Here is a 13819-nt window from a genome sequence, read left to right as displayed (position 1 = left end):
ACTTTTGTGTGACATAGAATGGCCCGACAGTATATGTAACGTGGCCCTCTGGAGTGAGTGTGAAATATAGTGGGCCTCTACATCATCAAAGTTGCATCACCCCTGACTTGGACCAATAAAATACTGTATCAATCAATCAATTAAAGGTAGGGTAAGTGATTTTCTTTGGTTAAAATAAGTATTAAATCTATATTCTGATATTGCTATAGAGTGTTTGTTCAGTATTAGGAGTCTCCTTGTGTCTCCAGCTCTTTATTAAACAGAAAATGCATTTTCGTTTCAGTTTCAGTTTAATTTCCAATTTTATCCAATCAGGATAGAGAACTCAATCAGGATATAGATTAAACAAGTGACATTGGAAGTGATGACACTAACGGTGCGTTTTAACAGCGGGCAACTCTCGGGCAACATCGCCCAAAATATAATGAAAGTCTATGAGAGCTGGCGATCGGGCGAAGTGGGCGGGGGGGCGATGAAAGATGGATTTTCTTTATCTTTTTGGGCGATATCGCCCGGCATCGCCCAGAGTTGCCCGCTGTTAAAACGCACCGTAAGAAATGAGCAGGCACAATTGGAACTGGAACACTATACAAATTAAGCTTAAAATGGGTACTTTCTCCTGATTGGCTGAGATTTTGACACCTACCGGAAAATGTATTTTCTGTTTATTAAAGTGCTGGAGAGACGGGGAGACTCCTGTTACTGAACAAACACTCTATAGCAATGATTACTATCAGAATATAGTATTTTAACCTTTTAACAAAATACTTTTTGTTTTAACCAAAAAATATCACTTACCCTACCTTTAAACAGTGAAATTTTGTGTTGTGATTTTGTTGATATGACTGAATGGATACTTTATATATTTATTGATGTATATTATTATTATTATTATATTACTATTTCCAGAAGTCTTTCTGTGTTGGAGATTAAATCTCAAGTGAAATTTTGTTTTGAAATCAGTGTAAATTCCATCAGATCATTGTGCTTTGAGGGGTCCCGCAGGGCTCTATCCTGGGCCTCCTCATGTTTCTCACTCACATCAGAATATAGCCTATAGGCTATATACTGTAGCTTTAACTTTTTGGTGGTGAAAACAAAAAATAAATCGTTTTGTTTTCACCACAAAATATCACTTTCACAACACCTCTAAGGCACAGAAACAATATATATAGTGACGCAATTATAATTGGAGATGTTAATTAAATGATGTCCTGGACTCCCCCACGTGTAGTTCCCTCAGCCCACCAGCAGGTGGCCGGTGACACCGGGCGGTACGAACATAATGAGCGTTTTTAAAAGCGACGCAGATCCGCGCGGGAGAGCGGATTACATGCAGAGATCACAGAGCTGACCCCAGGTCAGATTAACATGACAATAATAAAGCACTGTCTTTATCATTGACAGTATCACAGAGATGACCCCAGGTCAGATTAACAAGACAATAATGTCTTTATTATTGACAGTAAAGGTTTCTCTGTTGTTGGTTTGAGTTAAACAGCTGCTGAGCCAAACACATGTCCTACTTAATTCATAATATCCCTTTTTCACACGTCTTTAAAACAAACAATTCCTTTAAAATCAGTGGTTCTCAAACTTTTTCATGTCGAGGACCCCCAAAATGATATGTTGTTGTTGGCCGCGTGGACCCCCATCTCAAACATTTTGTTCCAGGGACCCCCATCTCAAACATTTTGTTCCAGGGACCCCCATCTCAAATGTTTTGTTCCAGGGACTCTCAGAAGCAAATATTTTAGTTAAAAAATGTTCGCTTAAAAATATATTTATATTCAAAGGTTTGCACGAATGTTTTCAAAGATAGCAGATCTACAAGCTCATAGCGCGGCACTCGGTGCCGCGCTATGAGCTTGTAGATCTGCTATTTTTGAACAGCCAAAGTATAAAAGGTTAAAGTGGTGAAAATAATTGTGTGCTATATTAACAAATTTTACTGGGGACCCCATGGAACCCCCCAAAGGACCCCTGGGACCCCACATTGAGAACCAATGCTATAACTCATAGAATATCCAAAAAGCCTGTTTTCTCTAGAAAAATATAAAATCAGGAGAAAACATCTGACGTTGCAGCTACAATTTTGTTAAAATTTTGCTACAAAATAGCAGATCTACAAACTCAACGCCAGCTTGTAGATCTGCTATTTTCAAACAGCCAGGTATAACCCACTTTGTTTAATGTTTTATAATGTAATAATGTATATCTGCAAAGTAAAAGTATAGACAATTGGAGATGGAGCGTGAGGAGGTGAAACAGAGTTGAGTTGAGGAGCATGGAGGAGGATGAGGAGGTGAAACAGTCAGTGTGTTATTTGAGGAGGTGCTGGCAGAGTGTTTAGATAGAGCAGATAGAGGAGCTGAGTGAAGGAGAGACACGAGGAGGTCAAACTGACTGGTGGGTCTAAAAACCTGTTGACCTCCTCAACTCTCTGTGTCCTCCCTGTGTCCTACTCCATAGAGATGGGTCAATCTGACCATTTACAATCACACGCACACTAACACACACGCACGCACGCACGCACGTACGTACGCTAGGGCTTTCACCAACTAGTCGACTAGTCGACTAGTCGACTAGTCGACTAGTATAACCACTAGTCGACCTTGTTGGTACTAGTCGAATAGTTAAAAAATAAAAGAAATAAAAAAAACCTTTTTTTTTTTATTTATTTTTTAATGCTATAGTAATGACCCATCTTACTATTATTATTATCCTCCTGACTTTATTTTTTATCAAAAGGGGGTCAAAAGCATGCCCAATAAAAGCCTATTATTGGGCAATGGGGATCCTTGGAGACGCTGCTGTGGTGCTGTGCTGCTGTGCCAGAAGCGCTTCCCTTAAAATGCCATAAAAATAAGGGCAGGAGGACATAATAATAATAGTAATATAGTAGTAGGATGGTATTAAAACAGTGCCACAAAAAAAAAAAAAAAAAAAAAAAGTTTTTTTTTATTTTTTTTATTTAAATTTCGACTAGTCGACTAGTCGACCACCACTGGGTCAAATTAGTCGACCTGTAAAAATCTCTAGTCGTGAAAGCCCTAACGCACGCACGCACGCACACACACACGCACACGCACACACACACACACACACACACACGCACACACACACACACACACACACACACCAAAGTCACCAAGTCATAATAGAAGATGGTGGGCGACTGGGCGTTATTTTTTTGTTGTTCTCTTGTACCAACCAGCCTCTCAACATGTCCTCCTCTCTCTCTCTGTGTGTGTGTGTGTGTGTGTGTGTGTGTGTGTGTGTGTGTGTGTGTGTGTGTGTGTGTGTGTGTGTGTGTGTGTGTGTGTGTGTGTGTGTGTGTGTGTGTGTGTGTGTGTGTGGGTAGTTTTATGAACCGCAGACAGACAGAGCTGCTCTTCTCTTCTCCTCCATTCATTAATAATTAGCCAGCGGCGGTCGGTCGCTCCGCTCCCCGGCTTGTCGGTGTCCACCCACGGCCTCTCAGCTCCATAAATCTGCCCTAAAGAGTCTAGACTGGCCCTGGGTGATCTGTCACCTCACAGGACTGAGAGAGAGACAGAGAGAGAGAGAGAGAGAGAGAGAGAGAGAGAGAGAGAGAGAGAGAGAGAGAGAGAATTAACGTTCATTTTAGATCTTAAAATTGACCATTAAATGGGAACCAATTGTTGCATATATGTCTGTCTGTCTGTCTGTCTGTCTGTCTGTCTGTCTGTCTGTCTGTCTGTCTGTCTGTCTGTCTGTCTGTCAGATCAGTGGTCTGTGCCATGCTATGAGCTTGTAGATCTGCTATTTTTGAATAGCCAAATTATAAAAGGTTAAAGTGGTTAAAATGATTGTGATGCTATATTAACACTTAACAAAGGGTGGTCCGCGGACCCCACTTTGAGAACCAATGATCTAGATCAGTGGTTTTCAACCTTTTTCATGCCAAGGACCCCTAAATTGATATGCATTTGGCCGCGGATCCCCGTCATAAAATGTTTTGTGCCAGGGACCCCCAGCAAAGATTTGAGTTAAAATGTATGTAATTTAAAGTAAATATATTCAAAGATTTGCACACATTTTCAAGATTTTTCAAAAATAGCAGATCTACAAGCTCATATCTGCTATTTTTGAATAGCCAAAACTAAGTGGTTAAAATGATTCTGACGCTATGTTAACTGATTTTGCTGCAAGGACCCCCTGGTGCTCCCCCAAGGACCACTGGTGGTCCCCGGACCACTGGTTGAAAACCACTGATCTAGATATATACAGTATCTGTCCCTATTGGCTCATTATAACGATGCTGATGTATAGGATCTGTTGATCAAGTCGTAAATCAGTGGATAAGTTAAAATAATAAATTACTTCAGATCAGATTATACATATTTTGTCATTTGAGGAGCGAAATAAACTTCAATGACATGTTATCTAACCCTATAGATATGAACCTGTTACTGTTATTAATAAAAACCGTTTGACCATGTTATTTATCTGATATCTCTGGCACGATATTATAGTTGATAATTAACAATGTATTCATTATTAAACTGAACTTTTTTTCGTTCTATTTCTTTCTTTCTTTCCTTCTTTATTTCCCAACAGTATAATGGTGGGGGTCTACCAGAAGGCCGCTGTCCATCCTAACTTGGTTTCTTATAACGGATCTGCTCTTTAATGTAATTACACTATACACACTCGTGCATGAGCAACACTCACGGACGCACGACCCCTTTCTGACCCCCCCCCCCCCCCCCACAAACCCCCTTTCTATCCAAATGTCAAACACTAAACTGATTCCAAAAAAACAACTTTTTCTCTCTCTCTCTCTCTCTCTCTCTCTCTCTCTCTCTCTCTCTCTCTCTCTCTCTCTCTCTCTCTCTCTCTCTCTCTCTCTCTCTCTCTCCAATCGTTATAAAGTCATTCCGAATAGATTCCATGAAGCAGAGATCGATCATCGATCATATTCAAAAGTGATCAGATAAATGAATGAATGAAGTGGTGGTGATGGACCAACTGTTGAACAGGAGGACCTTAATGGGTTCAGAGATGATTGTTAAACATCTTGTTTTACAGATGGAATAACTTGCTTCTATTTTAAAATGCGATAATCATGCATGTGCGCGCGGTGGTAGCCTACTTTTACGCACAGAAACAGATCAGTTCTCTGTCTGACTCTGTTCTGTTCAACACACACACGTTTCAAATGCTTTGTATTTAATAGAGGATGCAGAGTGAGATATTGATACTATATGGACTGTTGGTACATTAGTACAATCATTAATACATAATGATGCTGTTGTATATGATTATATGGACCCTCATATACTACAGTCATTCTGCAGGCTATGGATCTATATTACACAATATGGTTCTCAAACAGTTTTGATTTCAAGGACACCCATTACTCTGAGAGTGTACACACACACTCTGAGAGTGTACACACACAACCAAATGGACCCTTACGGGTCCATTTGGTTCCATGTGTACACTCTCAGAGTTTTGGAACCCCAAGGAACCAGGGCTGCATGCATGGACCCCACCTAAATGTGAGACCCACTGCACTATAGCATATATACTGTATCATTAGATTCATATACATGAAGTGGGGTGTGTCTCTCTCTCTCTCTCTCTCTCTCTCTCTCAATTCAAAGCAGTTTTAATAGCATGAGAAAACATACGTTCACATTGCCAAAGAAATATAGAGTCAAATTAAAAAAATCAAAACTCTACGAAATATAATGTACCTCTGTCTGTCTGTCATGGTTGGGGGGGTGTAAGCTATATGGACCAGCAGGCAAAGTTCTATTCTTTCCTTGTGTTCCTTTTCTCCTCTCTCTCTCTCTCTCTCCTTCCATCCCTACATCCCCCCATCTCTCTCTCTACCTCTCTCTCTACCTCTCCTCTCTCTCTCTCTCTCTCTCTCTCTCTCTCTCTCTCTCTCTCTCTCTCTCTCTATGGTGACAGGTCGGTGCTGCCATCAGATTGATGGTCGGGTTTGATTGAAGTGTCTTTGTCGCGCTGATGTCACGGAGCGTGATGGATGAGGACGCTCCCCCCCCCCCCCCCACCCCCCCCTCACCAAGCCTCCTGTGACGGACTGACTCACTGACCCGAGCCGCTAAACTTCTCCTTTCACTAGTCTGTATTATTTCATATAGGACACAATATTGTTCATTATTTGCAGTGGCGTAAAGTAACTAAGTACATTATAACTCAAGTACTGTACTTAAGAGTATTGGAGTATTTCAACATTTTCAATACTTTTACTACTCCACTCCAGAGACAAATGTTGTACTTTTTACTCCACTACAATTATTAGTTTTTTTAGTTACTCTGCAGATATAAATGATTACATTATAAAACATACATTAACCACTTTAGCCCTGTCTTATACACAGGCTATTATTTGAAAATAGCCGATCTACAAGCTCGCAACTGTGGCAAGTTGTGAGCTTGTAGATCTGCTATTTTCAAACGTTTTAGTAGGCTACTTTTACTTTTGGTAGATTAAGTATAATTTTGAAGCCAATACTTTTGTACTTTTACTCAAGTAACATTTTGAACACAGGTCTTTTCCTTGTAAAAGAGTATTTTTATATTGTGGTATTGCTAAAAAGTGTGACTTTACTGTATAGTTCTGTGACAGTAGATACATAGATCCATATCTATAGTAGCCTAGATATCTACTATCTAGGCTGCTCAGCTGGTTATAAAGAGGTTTGATAATTAAATAAAACATCAGAGGCTTCCAGCTTTGAGCAAAACATGCCATAAAGCATCAAAGTGTCAAATGTCTTCATAGACAGATGAGATATTATATTATAACATTTTACAGAGTTGAACAACAGGCCTGTAACTGAAGCTATATAGAATAATTTGATGTGAGCATTTAGCAGACAGACGCACAGAGCAAACTTTAGAAGTGGAGCATATAAGCATCTAAAAGCATGAACTATATAGAGTCTATAAAGGCAAGGCAAATATAGTCAAATAAGTGATATAGTCACATGTCACAAATATAGGCTTTAAGTTCCTTAAAGAAAAGTCAATTCAATTCAATTCAAATGAGATTTCATTTGCCTGAGAAAACATACATTTACATTGCCAAAGCAAGTGTGAAAAGCATAAAAAAAAACAATTACAGAAAATAACTGGTGAACTATTTTGTATTTCCAATTATCAGTACTTTTACTTCTACTCCATTACATCTGATCTCAGAGGCAAATATTGTACTTTTACTCCACTACAATTATTTGAAAACTTTACTCACTAGTTACTTTGCAGTTATACATTATTACATTATAAAACATTTTATACATAGGCTATTTGAAAATAGCAGATCTAAGCTCACAACTCGCGACACGTTGTGAGCTTGTAGATCTGCTATTTTCAAACAGTTTAGTATTCTTACTTTTGGTACTTTAAGTACAGTTTGATTACCAATACATTTGTACTTTTACTCAAGTAAATGTTGAATTCCAGACATTCACTTGTAACAGAGTACTTGTACATTGCAGTATTGGTACTTTACACAGTAAAGTACAGTACAGTATACAGTAGGAGGGGTATATAGCCTACAGTAATGTGTAAACAGAGCGATGTCACATAAATGCAACATGGAATAACATGGCTTACAAAAAACACTATAATGTTCTTTTGCTGTTAGAAAGTTATATTTACAAACAAGTTTTTGAAACAGATAGCAGCCATCTTTCAGGATTTTGCGGTAGCCTATTGCAGCGTTTTCCTCCAAATCTATTTATATAGCCTACCACAAGCCTCAGATTTGAAAGGCTATAAAAGTCACATATAAGCTCCTAAAATAACTTCTTTTGAGAAGAGGTCAGCTTTCCGTTATTTCTGATGCCTGATACTTACTTTATTACTTTACAAGTAATAAACCTGATTCTGATTCTGACAAGTAAGCAATAAGTAAGCTAATATTTATTATATGTGTTTCACTGTGTGTGTGACTGACTGACAACCCCCCCCCCCTCACTTCTATAGGCGAGGTGACGACGCGCTCACGTGACCCGCGACGGACGGCCGAGAGGTAAGACAAGTGTCAGAGAGAGAGAGAGAGAGAGAGAGAGAGAGAGAGAGAGAGAGAGAGAGAGAGAGAGAGAGAGGTGTCACAGAAAGGAGAGGAGAAGTGTTTTATTTTAAGGCTGACAGGACGAGGTGACTCAAGCGTTTTTTTCGCTCCATCATTCTCCTCCTTGTGTCTCCGTGACACGCACGCACGCACGCACGGGGATTCCCTTCCGTTAAGAAACACTGACTGCAGCTTGGATTGGATTGGAGAGGCCTTCCGCTTTTTACGCGCACACGCACGCCACGCACTGACACGGCAGCACGCACACACACACACACACACACACACACACACACACACACACACACACACACACACACACACACACACACACACACACACACACACACACACACACACACACACACACACACACACACACACACACACAAGAGCGATGTGAGACGAGATGTGATTTATCATCGGATGAGTTATTGTTTTCTTTGATCTAAAGCGTTCAGGCTGTTTGGAATATTTTGATCCATTCATTAATTGATTGATTCGTTCATTCATTCATTGATTGATTGATTCCCTCATCCATCCAGCGGATGGACAGTGGCCCTGGTGGCAGAATGAACTCGTATCTGGAGTACTCCATGTGCACCCGGGGGCCCGGGACCACCGGGTCCTACCGGCCCGGGACCACCGCGACCTACCCGGCCTCCAAACCCGCCTACCTTCATCACCACCCTCATCTTCCTCACCACCACCACCACCACCACCTGGACCATCATCATCATCACCATCATCTTCATCACCAGGCCACCGGCTCCTTCCACGCGCCTCCCGCCGGCTCCTCCGCGGCCCTCAACGGGACGACGGGAGGCGACAGCGCCGGCGACCTCACCTCCGCCTCCAGCTACAGCGGCAGCACCGGAGGAGACGGCCGGCTTTACGCACTACAGGCCACCGGCACCGCAGGAGAAGGAGGAGGAGAAGGAGGTGGAGGTGTGTCTGGGAGTTCAGAGGTGACCCAAAATCACCATCATCCTCACCATCATCTTCCTCAACAACAGCAGCAGCAGCAGCAGACTCAGAACGGCTACCACCATCCTCCTCATCCTCATCTTCATCAGGCCCAGATGGGACTGTCCCAGTACAACACCACCGGGACCCTCAGCGGGGGGGCCTACGGGCCCAACAACACGGACTACCCCGGGGTCGGTGGTCCGGGTCCGCAGTATTTCCTGGAGGACTCTCCCTCCTCATACTACCACCAGAGCGGCTTCAGCCACTCCGGGGCTCCCGTCACCGCTGGAGGAGGTGGAGGTGGAGGCTCCGGAGGATACGGGGCCATCGCGGGGGCGTACTGCGGGCCTCAGGGCGCGCTGCCCGGGGCGCAGTACGGAGGAGGAGCGGTGGCTGGAGGAGGAGGCCTGGAAGGCCAGGCGGCCGCCTTCCTGGGTCTCGGAGGAGGCTACGTGGATCTGCCCGGAGGATCCCTGGAGATCAGAGACCGAGGAGGGGAGGAGGACGGAGGAGGCCAGGCCGGACAGGGGCCCACCTTCGACTGGATGAAAGTCAAGAGGAATCCCCCCAAAACAGGTGAGGAAATACAGCGGCTCATTGGGCTGTTTTTATGGGTTTGTTCCGTTCGTTGACTTTTCATGAAAAAGTCTGTGAACTTTTCATATGGAGTTGTTTTGTTCCATAATAAATGGAGCGGCGATACAGTAATACTGTATTGAATAAACCTAAATACAACTCAAATCAAAGTGAACTTACACGAAATAGTTTGTTTTAAGCACATTAATGTATTTGATAGTTTTGGTTATAGGTACATTAGGGTTATAAGGTAGAAGTACATTTTGGTTTCTATATGATCGATCAGTAATAATCAATCAATCAATCAATCAATCAATCAATTAATCAATCAACGATCAGATAAACTTCTATGAATTGTTTTGGAAGTACAGACAACGAATAAGATGAATACATGTAATAGTTATATAAAACAACACGAGAACATTCAAAAACGGAAAGTCTTTGAGTAGGCCTATTCATATTTATATAAATAAATACAATTATTGTTATTATTATTATTACTTTTATTATTTTATCATCAGTATCATTATTAACAAATCGAACCCAGATTCACAGAGCTAAATAAAGGGCCTGATTCCAACAGTAGGCTCGTTGTGTTCCATCGCATCAATCATCAGGTGAATGGAAGGAAATACAGGATCAATAAAATGTCATCTATCAATCAGTGACGTCATCAGCAGAACATCTCAATAATCTAAACCTTCAACAACTAACTGACGTCACAAACAGTTCAAGAAAAGTTCAGAGATTATATGATATCAGAAAGATTACATCACAGCGTGTTGTGTTTAACGGACAGAATCCACACGCAGCATATGGGCTAATAAATAAATAAATAAATAACATTCAATTATTCAATCTGTTTCCTCCATTTTGTAATGTTTCCTCCATTGCAGTGTTTTTCTTCACTCACAACAACAACAACAACATGTCTTCAGAATGAACGAAGTCAAAACACAGACACAGCTTTTACAAACGCAAAGTGATTTATTAAACGTGTCAATTATTAAATACATTCACACTATTACTAATCTACGGCCTTTAGGCCTTCAGTATGTCATTATGACGCATATTAATAACACGCATTCAAATACTTTAAAAAAAGTTGCCTGTTTATAATAATAATAATTAAAATAAAATAACATGAATTGAAGGCGTCTACAGGCCCCTCTCTCTCTCTCTCTCTCTCTCATTTTTTCGTCATTTTTCTTGTCTTTTACAGTTTTTTTTCTCTCAGAGTCAGTTCGCGGTCATATCTGGGTCCAGACACGGATAGATAGGCACGTCTGGCCCGCTGGTACCCCCCCCCCCCAATCCCCCCGAACAACTGATAGTCTCTCTCTCTCTCTCTCTCTCTCTCTCTCTCTCTCTCTAATGGATATAACAGACTCTGCTTTCCTTCGCCGTGGGAAGTCTGTGCGCCTGTTATCTTTAAAGCAACACCCCCCCCCCCCTCTAGCCCCCCCCCTCCCCTCAGACTATGTTGTAGATATTGTTCTTTTGTTTTGGTGAGCCTTATGTTCCCACACTGGACTACTGTATGCTATAGGCTACCTACTGATCACGTGTTTTAAGTTCAACGAAATAAAACACGTTTATTCAAAACCCCAAATGTATCGTTCAACCACTGTTCTGTTCTCTGTTCTGTTCTGTTCTGTTCTGTTCTGTTCTGTTCTCTGTTCTGTTCTGTTCTGTGTTCTATTCTATGTTCTGTTCTCTGTTCTGTTCTGTTCTGTTCTGTTCTGTTCTCTGTTCTGTTCTGTGTTCTATTCTATGTTCTGTTCTCTGTTCTGTTCTGTTCTGTTCTGTTCTGTTCTGTTCTGTTCTGTTCTGTTCTCTGTTCTGTTCTGTGTTCTATTCTCTGTTCTGTTCTCTGTTCTGTTCTGTGTTCTGTTCTGTTCTGTTCTGTTCTGTTCGATTCGATTCGATTCGATTCTGTTCTGTCAGATATATTCTATTGGTGTCCTCATGTCTTTTGAACACAGTGGGGGAAAAGAGTGCAGGGGTCAGTGGGGATTATATACAATAATTAAATATTGAAGCTTATTTATAGCCATTGTAGGGTGTCACTTGCCAAAAAGAAACAAACAAATCTACAAGCTCACAACGCGTGGCGTTGTGGCATCATCATCATCAAGCGACACCGTCGAGGTGGAGTGGGACTGTGGTGTATAAGCTCTATATTGTGATCCCTCCGCTGAGAGGCCGCGGAGTGGTTTCACTTCTACTGATTTATGGAGGTCTGGTGTCGGTCATAAAAGTCTACAGCGTCCGTTAAGCAGCTCCGCTGGGAGGGAGCAGCGATACTCCATTCATAACCTCCTGTTTCTGCTTTAAATACGATATATATATTCCATTTATAACCTCCTGTTTCTGCTTTAAATACGATATATATACTCCATTCATAACCTCCTGTTTCTGCTTTAAATACGATATATATACTCTTATATTATCACTGGAGAGGAGAGGAGAGGAGAGGAGAGGATATATAGGCTAAATGTAATGTAAATAGATACTGTAAATAGGGTAAAATTTACATAATTAATTGTCATGATCTGGTAGTGTAGCTCAGCCTCAGCCCCCCCCATAGACTGTTATTGTGATGTCATAACTGTCCTGTTAACCTCGGTCCCCGTCCCAGCCTCACTCATCTGCGAAAAGAAGAGCCTGGTCACGACCTAAAGCAGCGAGTGTCTAGGAAGTCCTGAGTGGACAGGATTTCCGTTTGCCCCGGAAACAATATTTTTTGACCAATCACAACACTCGTTTCATTCACGGAGAATGTTAACAGATTTGTAATTTGCATCAATGTCATTTCCTTGGGCTGTACTTCTGCCAAATTCAACCATTTCCGGTTGTCAACTTCCTATAGACAACCAACATCCCAGGTCTTGCCCAGGGTGGGTCTGGATGAATATGAACAGTCACACTTCATACTCAGTGTGTGCAAAGTAGACAGACAGATACAGAGATCTCCATATATGGACATAAAAGCGACACAGACGGGTACAATTGGTACACATGGTAAAACAGGTATGGCATTACCAGAGGGGCGTCAGCCTATATGGTTAAAATAACACGTCAATAACCATATTTTCTCCCTCTCTCTCTCTCTCTCTCTCTCTCTCTCTCTCTCTCTCTCTCTCTCAGTCAAACCCTCGGACTACGGCCTGGTGGCGGGCTCCCAGAATGCATTGCGCACCAACTTCAGCACCAAGCAGCTGACGGAGCTGGAGAAGGAGTTCCACTTCAGTAAGTACCTGACGCGGGCCAGGCGGGTGGAGATCGCCGCCACGCTGGAGCTCAACGAGACGCAGGTGAAGATCTGGTTCCAGAACCGACGCATGAAGCAGAAGAAGCGCGAGAAGGAGGGGGGCGGGGCCGGCGGGGGCGGGGGCGGAGCCACAGCCGGCTCCTCCTCCTCCTCCTCGGGGTCCAATAGGGACGAGGAGGCGCAGGAGGACACCAACTCCTCGGAACACTCGTCGGACGGCTCCTGCGCGTCTCCGGGAGCGTCCCCCGATTCAGAGACGTAGAGCGTGGACCAATGAGCATCAAGCAGTCGTTCACTCTGACCAATGAGCATCAAGCATCCATTCACTCTGGGAAACGAGGCCGATGCGGAAGTCATGAAAATACTGCCGTTCTCATTATTGGCCTCGAACAGTGGTTTACAACCTTTTTCATGCCAGGGACCTCTAAATTGATATACATTCAGCCGCGGACCCCCCAATCTGAAAATGTTTTGTTCCAGGGACCCCCCAGAAGCAAAGATTTGAGTTCAAAATGCCCGTTTTGAAAAATATATATATTCAATGATATGCACACATTTTCACGATTTTTCACAAATAGCAGATGTACAAGCTTATAGCGCTATAAGCTTGTAGATCTGCTATTTTTGAATAGCCAAAGCCAAGTGGTTAAAAGGATTGTGACGCTATGTTAACTAATCTCGCTGGGGGGACCCCCTGGTATACCCTCCCAAGGACCACTGGTGGTCCCCGGACCACTGGTTGAGAACCACTGGCCGAGAAGGTGGCGCTGATTCCCCTCTCCTCCGGCTGCAAAATAAATGTCATTCCATTGGAGTCAATGGGAACTTGACCCGACTTTACACCTGGTTTTATCACCTTAGTAAACCTTTTCATAAAGACTTTATGTTCACATGTTCTTCAGAATGATATTATGCGTTTTTGT

General features: G+C 42.4%; 1 protein-coding gene across 1 annotated transcript; it reads left to right on the top strand.

Annotated features, from left to right (window-relative positions):
* Window positions 1-8649: 8649 nt before the first annotated feature.
* LOC311054865 (homeobox protein Hox-B1a-like) lies at window positions 8650-13158 on the top strand (the record flags this gene model as incomplete). Its single annotated transcript, XM_084070862.1, has 3 exons — window positions 8650-8736; window positions 8839-9622; window positions 12773-13158. The coding sequence occupies 3 exons, from the start codon at window positions 8650-8652 to the stop codon at window positions 13156-13158; spliced, it is 1257 nt and encodes a 418-aa protein (XP_083926988.1).
* Window positions 13159-13819: the final 661 nt, after the last annotated feature.

The sequence above is a fragment of the Gymnoscopelus microlampas genome (assembly GCF_963454915.1).
Source record: "Gymnoscopelus microlampas genome assembly, chromosome: 11".
In the NCBI taxonomy this organism is placed as follows: Eukaryota; Metazoa; Chordata; class Actinopteri; order Myctophiformes; family Myctophidae; genus Gymnoscopelus; species Gymnoscopelus microlampas.
The sequence above is the reverse complement of the archived record's forward strand: the minus strand, read 5'-3'. Positions and strand labels throughout refer to the sequence as shown.